The sequence below is a fragment of the Poecilia formosa genome, unplaced genomic scaffold (assembly GCF_000485575.1).
Source record: "Poecilia formosa unplaced genomic scaffold, Poecilia_formosa-5.1.2 Scaffold330, whole genome shotgun sequence".
NCBI classification, from domain to species: Eukaryota; Metazoa; Chordata; class Actinopteri; order Cyprinodontiformes; family Poeciliidae; genus Poecilia; species Poecilia formosa.
In genome coordinates, this window is record NW_006800269.1 from 359,150 (window position 1) to 370,576 (window position 11,427).

At 40.5% G+C, this 11,427-nt stretch overlaps 1 protein-coding gene across 1 annotated transcript in view; it reads right to left on the bottom strand.

Moving 5' to 3' along the window:
• Positions 1 to 5,195: 5,195 nt before the first annotated feature.
• The window catches only part of map1ab (microtubule-associated protein 1Ab), a 71,410-nt gene continuing 65,178 nt past the window's right edge, over positions 5,196 to 11,427 (bottom strand). The window contains exons 6-7 of the mRNA XM_007573481.2: positions 10,613 to 10,845; positions 5,196 to 9,636 (exon numbers count right to left, since the gene is read on the bottom strand). Of these exons, the coding sequence (XP_007573543.2) occupies positions 9,481 to 9,636; positions 10,613 to 10,845 (389 nt within the window). The 3' untranslated portion in view covers positions 5,196 to 9,480. The remainder of the gene's footprint in view (positions 9,637 to 10,612; positions 10,846 to 11,427) is intronic.

The following is an 11,427-nucleotide window of genomic DNA, read 5'->3' on the forward strand; positions in this document are numbered from 1 at the left end:
TCAGATTATATTCCTCCTTTTTACCCTTTCCTCTCCATCATCCATCCCTTGTTTTGGTTCACCTTACTCTCTGACGTCAACCATTTCTGGTTTCAATACTTCTCCTACTTTCACTTGTCTCCCTTTTTTTGTCTTTCTTTACCAACTATATCCACTGCTGTCATCTCACCTGATAACCACATTCTCCTCTCTCTCTCTGACATATCGACAAAAATGAAAGTTCATCACCTCCATCTATAAACCACTTGAAAACTTCTTCCAGCTGACCCCAGCTGGAAGATATCGGGACGCAAGAATCCCAATATCTTGCGTCTGGAAACTGGGCTGTCTTGATTGAAGACCAGCTGACCTTTAAAGATCATGTTGCCTCCACCTCTCGTTTGTGTCGCTTCGCATCGTTAAACACGAGAAAAGAATCAGACCTCACTACACATGACATGCCACCCAGCCATCTGCGCTCATCTCCCACCTTGATTGCTCCAACGCTCCGCTAGCCGGTCTCCAAATCTGTACTGTGAAAATATTTAGACAGTCCAGACGTCTTCAATCAGCCTAAAAGGGTACAATGTTTATGAAGCTCCACTGGCCACCCGTAGCTGTCTGCGTCAGATTCAAGTCTTCGATGTTGGCCTTAAAGACTTCTTACGTTACGACTCGGTCACTCCAGTCATAAACAGCAGTGCCTTCACAGTCCACAAGTGGTGTACAGTTCAGACTCTTGACAACGTATCTACCGGAAGCGAAGCATTCCTCTCCGTCGTCTTCAAGAAACTCTTGAAGACCCAGTTTGTCAGAACATCTCCTACTTTTAGCAACCACTGAATTTACCTCTTTGCTAAACCTGTCAACTCTGACAATTCAGATTCAGTACGGAAAATTGAAAAGTACTTTTGCTTTGTCTCGTGCTGTTGGCAATCTGATGAAAACACTAATGATGTTTTTACCGCTCCTCAAGGTTGAAGGCGCAGAACTCTCCCAGACGTCTAGAGGAAAAGGATTCACAAATACTCTTAATACAAATGGAAATGAAATGTTGTTGTAATCATATCATCCAAGTATCTCTGAAGAGTCACTGTGGATGGTGATGCTTTGGGTAGGAATGATTTCCAGTAACAGTCCAGCAACAAACCTGAAGACGCCTCTGACTGAAGATGCTTCATGATCATGTGATTGTTGAAAGATGCTGACATTCCCAGGCAGCAGAGGTCATGATCTACCATGTCGAATATGGATATTTTACAACTTTATTCTTGTTAAAGTACGAGAATAAAGTCACTTAAGAGAATAAAGTTGAATTCTACTGTATTATTTAGACTTTATTCTCAAAATGAACTTTATTGTCGTGTTTTTTACATTTCTAAGCATGACCCTAATAATGTCATAATATTCCACAGTAAAGTTTCCTGGATGACAAAATGAGTTGTCAGCAAGCACTGCTAATCCACCTCATTTGCTTTTGCCGTTCCTTTTTAAATCTCTGATTGGGCGCTATGAACCTGAATATCTTCCTTCTAAGTAGCTTATTGTTGCCTCTGATATTAAATGTGTAACGTCATCCCTATTGGCAAATCCCTTTGGATGACAGAGTCTACCAAATATATAAACATTTTCTCATTTCCACGTGTGTTACCTCTTGTTTAATCTCCGTTTCTCTACTTGCGTTACGTCTTTGTTTCTTTTCTTGCTCAAATTCAGTCTTTGTTGCTTTCTCCTGCTGTCTTATCCTCTCAACTTTTTCTCATCCTCTGCTTTTGATTTCAGCCCTTAGATTTTTTTCCCTCCCACCCTCCATACCAACAGAAGAGTGGACCTCCTACATCTTTCTTGCCTCACCCCATTTACCTCCTCCTCCTCCTCTCTAAATCTCCTTTAACAACAGTGATGACTCATGCCTTCCCCTGTTGCTCCTGTGCGTTGCCATGGGGACACCCCCACATCTAATTGACTCCTCCTGAGGGACTGAACGGACAAACAGAGACGGCCGACTCACCGGAAGTTAAAAAAAGAAAAGAATCCCTGATGTAATTCTGTCTGGGAGACTTTTCATCTCTGACTCAAACACGGCAGTGTGTTCATTCGGCTTCGACGTTTAGCGCCGCAGCTTCTTTAATTTACTCCCTTAACGAGGTGACAGCTGTTTTCCAGCAGGTCGTCTAGAAAAGCCTAATCAAAGAGCGGTCGCTTCCCACCAGGGTGAAGAGCGCTTTGTTAAAGCAGAATGGATTGTAAGAGGCTTATCAAAAGCTGATTTCATTTGAGAAACGCCGCCAGGACAGGTGCGGGGTGAACAAACTGCAAACTGAGGAAATAAAACGCAGTCAAAAGCTTTGAGCTTTCATAAATACCTTATCATATATCATAGTGACTCAAAAATATTTTAAAGCTTTGAAAAATTATTTGTACACCTTGAATTTTTTCGACATTATGTATAAACTTAAATCCACATAATCACACCAAAAATACCCCCAACTACGTAGGGCGTGAATCTGAAGAGACAGCAGAGCATGGCGGTGGCAGCATCATGCCGTGAGAAAGTGAAGTAGTTCGGGGCAATCCTGGAAGAAAACCTGATGGAGACTGAAAAACATAATTAGAGTAAAATAAATTGGTAGAATAGTCAACAAAGTCCAGACATAATAACCAATAAAAAAAATGGCAGAAGCTTAAAATGGATGGTGTCGGGCTCCATCTAGACTGACTGAGTTGTTTCCCCAAGACGTTAAAACTGCTTGTTTGAAACTCTGCATCATTACCTGTGTTTCCATTACAAACCTGCACAAAACTGATATTCTGCTAATGTTGACAAAAATAAAATACGATTTCACGATTGAGGTGTTTCCATTTATTGAGAACATCAATTAAAATCACACCTGAATAAGTTATAAGTTCATAAAAAAAACATGCTGCGCCATCATCCTCCTACCACTTCCTGCCATCTTCTTCGTCTTTTCCGCCCCCAGTAACATCCTGTTGTTGATCATGTGACTTGTGCGATGCTATAAAAAAAAGAGAGAAGTGTTCCCACCGTAGTTTGCTGACTACACTAATTTCGTCCGAAAAACCTCCTCATTCTGGCGAAAACTTTTTATCAACAATTTTTTTTTTAATTGACGTGTTTTCATGAAGCAGATTTATTTTTTGAAAATATCAAATTGCGCAATGATGGAAACGCTGCTCTGAAATGCATTGAAGTTTGTGTTTGTAACCTGATAAAAGAAAAAGAGGTGGGAATTATTTTCAGATTCATGTGCAGACGTCACTGATGGACGGTCATCAAATACTGTTACATATTCCTTTAACTGTCGGCTTCAACTAAAGACTAAAGGAAATGAGAAATGTTCCTTTCTGTGTTCTAAAGTTAAAATGTTCTTTTTTTCCCCTCTTCAGTCACTAGACATATGTAGGGGTTCTGCGCCTGCAGCATCAGTTCCAGCCTTGTTGTGATGCAGTAAAAACACCATCTGTGTTTTCATCAGGTTATCTAAAGGATGAGACGAAGCAGATCAGGAAACACGGTTATGGATGCAAAATGTTTGCGTATTCTACAGAGATCCACGATTTTACTAAAGCCTCCATTTTGAATGTCTAAGTGCTCATTTTGTGTGTGAAGTCTGTAAAGAAAAACTTTTCCATACTCTTTTTCTCTCCCGTACATTTAATTGAAATACTGTGAGGAACCCTGATTGGTGCCAGGACTGCATGACTCAATGTCAAACTGTCCAGGGGAAATAACTCTCTCATCAGAATGACGGGCAGCGGCTCCCATTTAACGCTTCCTCCTCTTCAGTTAATTCACCAGACAGAATGAAAGTCAAGAGTTTAAGACATAATTGCCTCTTAAATAAAAATAAAAAAAATCATTTTTTTATGCTCCAATGAAACAAAAAAATGGAGAAAAAAGTTGAGAGGGAGCTTTTAATGAAATTCAACAGGCTGAAGAATAATTTTACCTTTCTATCATTATCTGTAACCCTGTAATAGTCTAGGGAATAGTTTCACAAAAACTTTATCTTTAATGGCGTCGTAACCAGATGATCAAAGTATCTTCAGAGTCTTCGATGATGGTGAGGCAGGAAGGATCTCCGTTTGCAGTGAATCTGAAGAGACCTCATGTCTCATAACATCCTAACTGCTCATTATCCTGGAAGTAAAGATGATATTCCGCAGTGCCATGACCTGGATGACACTATCGGTTGCTAATCCGCATCATTTGCTTTAGCCACTCATCTTTAAATTTGTGTCTAGCTGAATGGTTAGAAACCCGGCCAATGAGATGTTGGGACTCAAGATTATAATTAGGGCTGCTGTAAAAGAATATTTTCATAATCGAGTACTCTATAGAATATTTTTAAGATTAATCGAGGAATCGGATCTCTCTCTCTCTTTCTGCACCATTCCTACCGTTCGCTCCAAAACCGTCATGGTTCCGACAGCAGAAAAGCTGTCGTAGTCCAATCATCGCGCCACGCAATTCAACAATGCTTATTTGCCCTAAACCCTGACAAAACGCCGAACAATTCAACACCATGCTGCTAGCGCTAAACATCTCATAGGGAGAAGTGAGAGCGCCGCCCACCACAAGTAATGAACACGGTGCGCTACATGAAACAATTTAACGAAGCTTCAAGGCAGATCAATTTTACTCGAGGAATTTTAAAAATCGAGGTACTCGACTCATTCGAGGAATCGTTATAGCCCTAGTTATGATCCTTGTCCATTGCGACGGACGGAAGAGATGGTTTGAACCTCCTCCTCTCTCTGCATCCACGGAGCCCCATTTTCAGCTCCTCTGCGTTGTAGTTCAGTTATTATTTGAGCTTTTGAGATGCTAATCAGCTGCTCCCAGTCATAAAAACAATACCCTGTGGCCGAGGTTACGCATGGCACAGCCAGAAATGCAGCAGCGGATGGAAAAACCCATTTGGCGGACCAAAATAGAACAATGATTACCTTCTCTGGAATTTGTTTATCCAGATTTTTCCAATGTAGCTAACAGCGGGGTCTGGTTCCAGAGCGAAGAGGGCAGGCCTCAAGGAAAGAGTCGACCAAGTCACTGTCAGAGGAGCTACAGAAGATGAGTGGGCTCTTTTTTTTTCCCACGTTGAAATTACTTTTAAAAATTCAATTCCTATTTATGACCTCTCCTTAGACGTATAAAAAGAGCGGTGTAACAGAACAGATGGAGACACGGATTAGATTTCAATGTAGTTTAATTGATGATCACCAGGCTGTTTCCCTTTTACAATGGATCTGCAGTAGTTCTAGTTTTACCAGTCAGATTTAAAGAGACAGAGATATTTGATATTGCACATAGGAAGAAAAAAAACAGAATCAAGATTAATACAATGCAAAAAAACAAAACAAAAAAAAACAGAGAAAGAGAGAGAGAATCAAACAGAACTACTAATACAGCGTCTTCTTAACAACATGTTATAGGGCAAACAATAAAAGCACAGCCCAAGATTATATTACTGTAGTTCATGTCAGTACCAGTTAAGACAATAAGCATTTTTTTTCCTCAAATATACCTCTTTAAAATAGCGTTGTCTTTTTTTATTGTTATTATTATTATCTTCATGTTAAACAGTTACATTCAGGATTATAACTAAATAAATCACATGCAGAGAGATTAGATGGACAGATGACACCAGATGCTGATTCTGAAATCTTCTAACGCAGCTATGGACGTGACGCAGAACCGAAAGATGCACTTTGTTCATCCTTTCTGTAGCTTGACGGTGTTTTTGTGTTGTTTCAGGAGTTTGTATGAGCTCGTCACTGACGTTGGTTTCATAAGACAGGGTAGTTTAGTTTTCTGTCAGGTCTGTTCGTTCGGAGCGATGTGTAAAGATCTGGGTTCGGTAGGTTAATAGAACATGTGGCTTTTCTGTTTCCGTCTGTATGGGTTTGGAGTTTCCATGTGTTTCAAGTCATATTCAGGAAAAAGTTGCAGCTGCAGTTATTATTTATCTGTTACTTATTTTGTGTAGTTCACGTGTTTGTAGTGGGGAAAAAAATAAGCTTAAAGGTTTTGTTGTTCCTTAACCAGAAAAAAAAATCTATTCTCCACCTTTAATTTTTATTTAAATTGGTGAAAAAAAAAATAGAAATTTTATTTTGCCCATTTTTGTTTTTAATCCAGCAGCATTCATGTGGTCGTACCAACTCTACATTCAGAAGAAGAAAACAGATCTCCTGTACAGTGCATTGTAGCTCCTGCGAGGGTGTACAGGTCATTATTGAGCATTTCACAGCATTCTCTGACAGCCTGGAGAACCCCAAGGCCGAGTATTTGGAATCTGCCAACTTAAAACACAACATTTTCACAACAAATCATTGCAACAACTCAAACCATCCATATTACAAAAAAGCAGCTTTCTCTTCCAAACTAATCACATTTTCAAAATAAGCAGTGAAAACAACCTTTTCTCAGAGACATTCAGGTATTGTTTTTGACCCTTCACTATGCCCTCCAGTAAACCAGCTCCTTCCAAACTAAGACAGTTTATTTGTGCGTTCCCAGCTTTTTTTTTTTTTTTTTTTCCCCAACCGGCATCAAAATGACAAATTCACCAAAGGTGGGATAAAATAAGCTGTGTTTTTTTCTGAAGCATCACAAGTAGAGACAAAGATTACAATGAAAAGACATGAGCTTATGCATCAGCCATCTTTGATTTAAGACTAAAGGACAGCAGAAGGAGCACACAGGTTTGGAAGATGAGGTATAGAGCGCTGTTATGAGCCAGTTTTACAGCAAAAGAAATTGGCACTGGTATCCTGCTAGCATGAGGTAGCAACGATGCGTTGCCTTCTGTGGAGTTATTTGTAAGCCAAGAATAGTTTCTTGTTTATAAAATGTAAAAGCTGTGACAACAACAAGGTTGCTTAAAAGATAGTTCTTGATGGCAGCAGTGGGTGACGTGGTTCTCCACCCAGGGTAGCATGGCATGGGGATGCCTAAAGCACTCAAAAATGAATAAAAATGAGTTTTCTTGTGCTTATTTGCTTATCCAGTCAATGGAGAGTGGGGCCCCCTAGTGTTCTGAAATATGTATGCAATGCCAGAAAGTACGAGCAACTGAGGCTGAGGTTAATGACAGGATTTTAAATTAAAAGGTTACTTCGTTGTTTTTAAAAGGCCATATTTGAACATAGTCATTCAAAACACTTTGACTGGTCAAATCTATTGAAGAACATAATTTGCGGTTCATGAAACCTTTTTATTATATTTATGAGGACAGTTATCCTTTTGATCCTTTTTTGGCATCAGGACTCCCTTTGATTGAGACAAATCCAAAAAACATGATGCATAAAAATTAAACTTGTGACGCCCAAAGCTATTATCGACAACGATTTTACTTCCTGAAGGGTTACGAAATGAAATACAGGGTTTGCTGAATTGTTTATGTGGAGTTTGGGGGCTTGTCCGGGGTGACATTAGTGCCAGAAACACCACTGCTTCCTGTTCAAAGCTGAGGTTTGAATCAATCTTTAACAAATAATAGACAAAAGGAAAAAAATCTAAACAATGGAAGGCAAAATATTGGCTGAAATGTAATTCTTATTCAAGCAAAAAATAAAATTAAAGTGCCTCTTTAACTCTCCAAACAACTTGCATATCTGTTAAAATAATGCTATTCTAAAACATCTGTTTGTGAACCAGCAGAGAAATCTGCAGTGCTCTAACAGAAATGTAATCGCCTACAAAGAAAAATAATTTAGTATAATTAAAAATGTCCGGCCTATGCTCACGCACACAGTCCTACACCTGACACATTCCTGCATTTCAACAGTGTCCGGTACAGCCACAGAAAAATCATTCATGCTCTTTATGACATTTCCTGGGAATTACAACACGCAGTTATTTTCTATTGAGATTTTGCTTTGTGTCCTTATGGTTGAGGGGAGGGAACATCACATTCTTGCATATTTTTTTGACTCTACAAATGAATTATCTCCTGTGACGACACTGACGATCTGGACCTCAACGACGAACAAAACTCAACATTTAAACTCTCCTCTCCCGCTTCAGAAAAGTGCGTTTGTATTTGGTCTGACATTCCTCTCCACGACGACATGGATCCAACCTGATATTTCCGGATTCAAAAGTAAATGTTGGGTTGGAAAATTCAGCTCTTTTGTTTTAGAAAAGTTTGTGCAGTCTACTCCGTCTGATATTTTCCAACTGCAGCTTTAGTGTGTGTTGAATAATCGGTTATTTGAAAGTTGTATCGGTTTGAGTCGCCCTTGTTTGTGGCTCTGCTTCAAAAAGGCTGACACGTCCCTAAAACATCCCCCGCTCTCTGAAAGCCCCACCTAAAGGCACGTAGAGTAAGAGCAGCCTCCCACAGCACCCTTCACACATTTGTTTTTCTTGTAAAATAAACCCAATCATACAAATATTGCATTTTCCAGCGCCATATTGTTACCAGTGATGGGGCCGCACAGAAGAGCTTTGCTACATTTGTCACAGGTCGCGGCCTGTTTTTCCCCCCACATCGCTTTGCTGTTGTATTGACAGAAATGGCTTAATGTGGCTGAACATAAGGAGACGACGACAATGTTTCACCTTCTTCTCACTTCGTTTGAAATTTACTGCGCTGATAAACAATAACTCTCAACGCGTACTGGAGAAATACGGCAACAAAGACAACCGCGTAGATTTAACGAAGCGTCACGTGAATCACGTCGAAGCGTTCCTCTGCCTGGCGCCTACACGGGTTTCACTTGAGCACGGACAGCCGAAGACTGAAGTAACCTACCAACACCCGAGGGCTGACTAAAGAGAGAATTAACCCTATGCAGCTCGCTGAAACCATCCGAGCTACAAATGCAAGCATCATGCAGCGGCTAAGCTGTGAAAGCCAAGAAAAAAAAAGTTTCAAAAAGAGCCGACAGAGGGCGGAACCTCCTACAACTTCAACCACAGAGGACGGGAAGGAGCAGTTTTAGTCACAAAACATCTATTTGTCTCGTTATTAAGATCATACAAATGCTACTGAGCTGAGAGCTGGATTGGTAAAGGGTGTGTTGTGTCTTGGAGGGACAAGAGAGCTTTGAATGATGTGTTCATGGAAACGGTGGCTGTGCAGTCTGTTAGCGGGTCACTGCTTAAGCAAGTCATGTTGGAAAATTCTGATTTCATTTAGACCTCAAAGGTGTTTTTTTTTGGGGGGGGGAGCAGATTTCCAATCGGTGCTTGTCAGTGGTTGGGTTTTTAGATGCTCTTGAATGGGACTGAAGCTCAAAAACTGTGTCAAAGTCAGCGAAGAAACTCACAAGCGTTATTTTGCGCGCTAACCCCAGCTACTACAAATCACAGGCCTAGGAGTTTTCAGCGACTGATTGTTACAGTGAGAAGCTTTTGAAGGAGCGTCGAGCGCTGCTTGCTCTCGCTCAAAATCCGGACGATGAGAGGGGACGGCGGGGGGATGAGACGGGCGGCGGTGATGGAGGAGTGGGTCAGGAGAAGGATGAAGCTCAGAACTCGATCTTGCAGGCGGGGAACGACTCGTCCTGCATGACGACGGTGCTGCTGGAGGCCAGAACCATGATGTTTAGATCCTGCTGTCTCTCGTGGGTCTGCTGGTACCAGTCCCGGGTCACCTCTGTGTCATGAGTCGGTATCACTGTCACCTGTCACAGCACAATTGGGTTGTTTAATGAAAGCAACAGGAGGGAATGTTCGGCGCTTTGCAAAGTATCTGGACGTTTTGGTCAATATGACGACCAAGAATTTCAATGAGTTTACATTTCCTTGAGTCCAACAACTCAAAATGCAGCTGCAGGTTTCAATATCTATGGATGAGGGATGCGCTGATCCATATTTTTCACTTTTGATACCGATACACATATCTGGGGTTTAGTTTCAGCCCATAGCGAACTGATACAGAAAAACTCTGCTGAACTGAATTACATTTTTTATTTTTTTATTTTTTTTAACACAGACATAAATGTACTCTAATTTATTTGCTAACTCTGCACCAGAGGATCACACTGGAATACACTAATGGCTTCACAAGCTAGGTCAAACATGTAAAAACAACTTTAATTTGTTCAGTCAGTGCAATTAGGAATATAACAGATAATGCAAAATAAATAATAGAGAAAATGAAACTGAACAAAAACAATAGGTTTGGTCAAACATGTTAAAAATAAACTGCCACAAAACTTCTTTCAAATGGCTCAGAAAGTGCAATTAAGAATTGTAAAGATAATGTAAAACAAATAAAGCCTGATGTCGCTCACAGTACAAAGCTTAGAATTAGACTGAAAAGATCCGCCCTTATGGATCAGGCATATTATCACCGATACTCGATCTAGAATATTTTTTCAATATCAGGACCGATACAGATATTAATATCAGATCAGTGCGTCTCCACTACAGACTGAACTTATTGTCTCTCTGAGATTGGCTCAATAAGCACTTAGGAAAAAAAAAAAAAGTTGTCGTTTCACTTTCAAGTTCAAATCATGCTCTACTCTGTTGGTTTATCACATAAGACACTTTGAGATTTGAGACCATTACATGACGAGATGTGAAAGAGATTTAACTGTTGTAAAAACTGCAGTTTCCATGTGTTCTTGTCGAACGTGTGAAGGTTTCAGGTACCTGTAAATTGGAGCCCCACTGAGCTTTCCCCTCCAGCAGAGCATCCAGAACTCCACGGCTGGGCTCTCCGCTTCCTGGGTCGTTCCCGCTCACCACGTAGTAAGCAGCCCGCACTCTCTTGAAGAACTCCTGGTCCACGTTCTTGGCACTGCAGTGGTTGGGCACGTAGGCCAGGTCCACATACACGGGCGGTCCCGGGGGAACGGCTGTACTAGTTTTCTGGGAGCTGTTTCCTGGATATGAGGGAAGACACACAGTGGTGGAACGAAGGAGAGCAGCTCATTGAACTAATTGCTTCCAATTTGCATACAGACCTCAGAAAAATACATCATATAAGCAACATTTGCTACCAAGGCAGTTAGACTTTCTGAGTCACTGCAGCCAAATAGACAACTTCCAACCTTTTGAGAAGTTTAAATTTAAACATTTTACATTCAACCAATAAGGTTCTCTGACAGGAAATGAGACGACCATCTATCAAAAGATCATAAATCAAAATAAAGGAGTATATAGTTTTAAAGGGAAAAATATCATAAAGTAGCTTTTTTAAAATGGCATGTTGAACATTATTTATACACTTCTTAATGTTAACGAAAAGAATCATTATTGGGATCACAGCGTCAGATTATGATTGCTGACCAGCTTTGCACATCTCTGGTGATGAGCTCCAGGGTTAGAAGACCTCCATACCATCACCCTAAACTTTAACTCACTTCATATATTCCCTGTTGGTTTCAAATCAGGACTGTGGCTGGGCCTCTCTGAAACAGTAATGTCACTTCCAGTCAGAAGACAGATAAAATCTAAATCTGTTG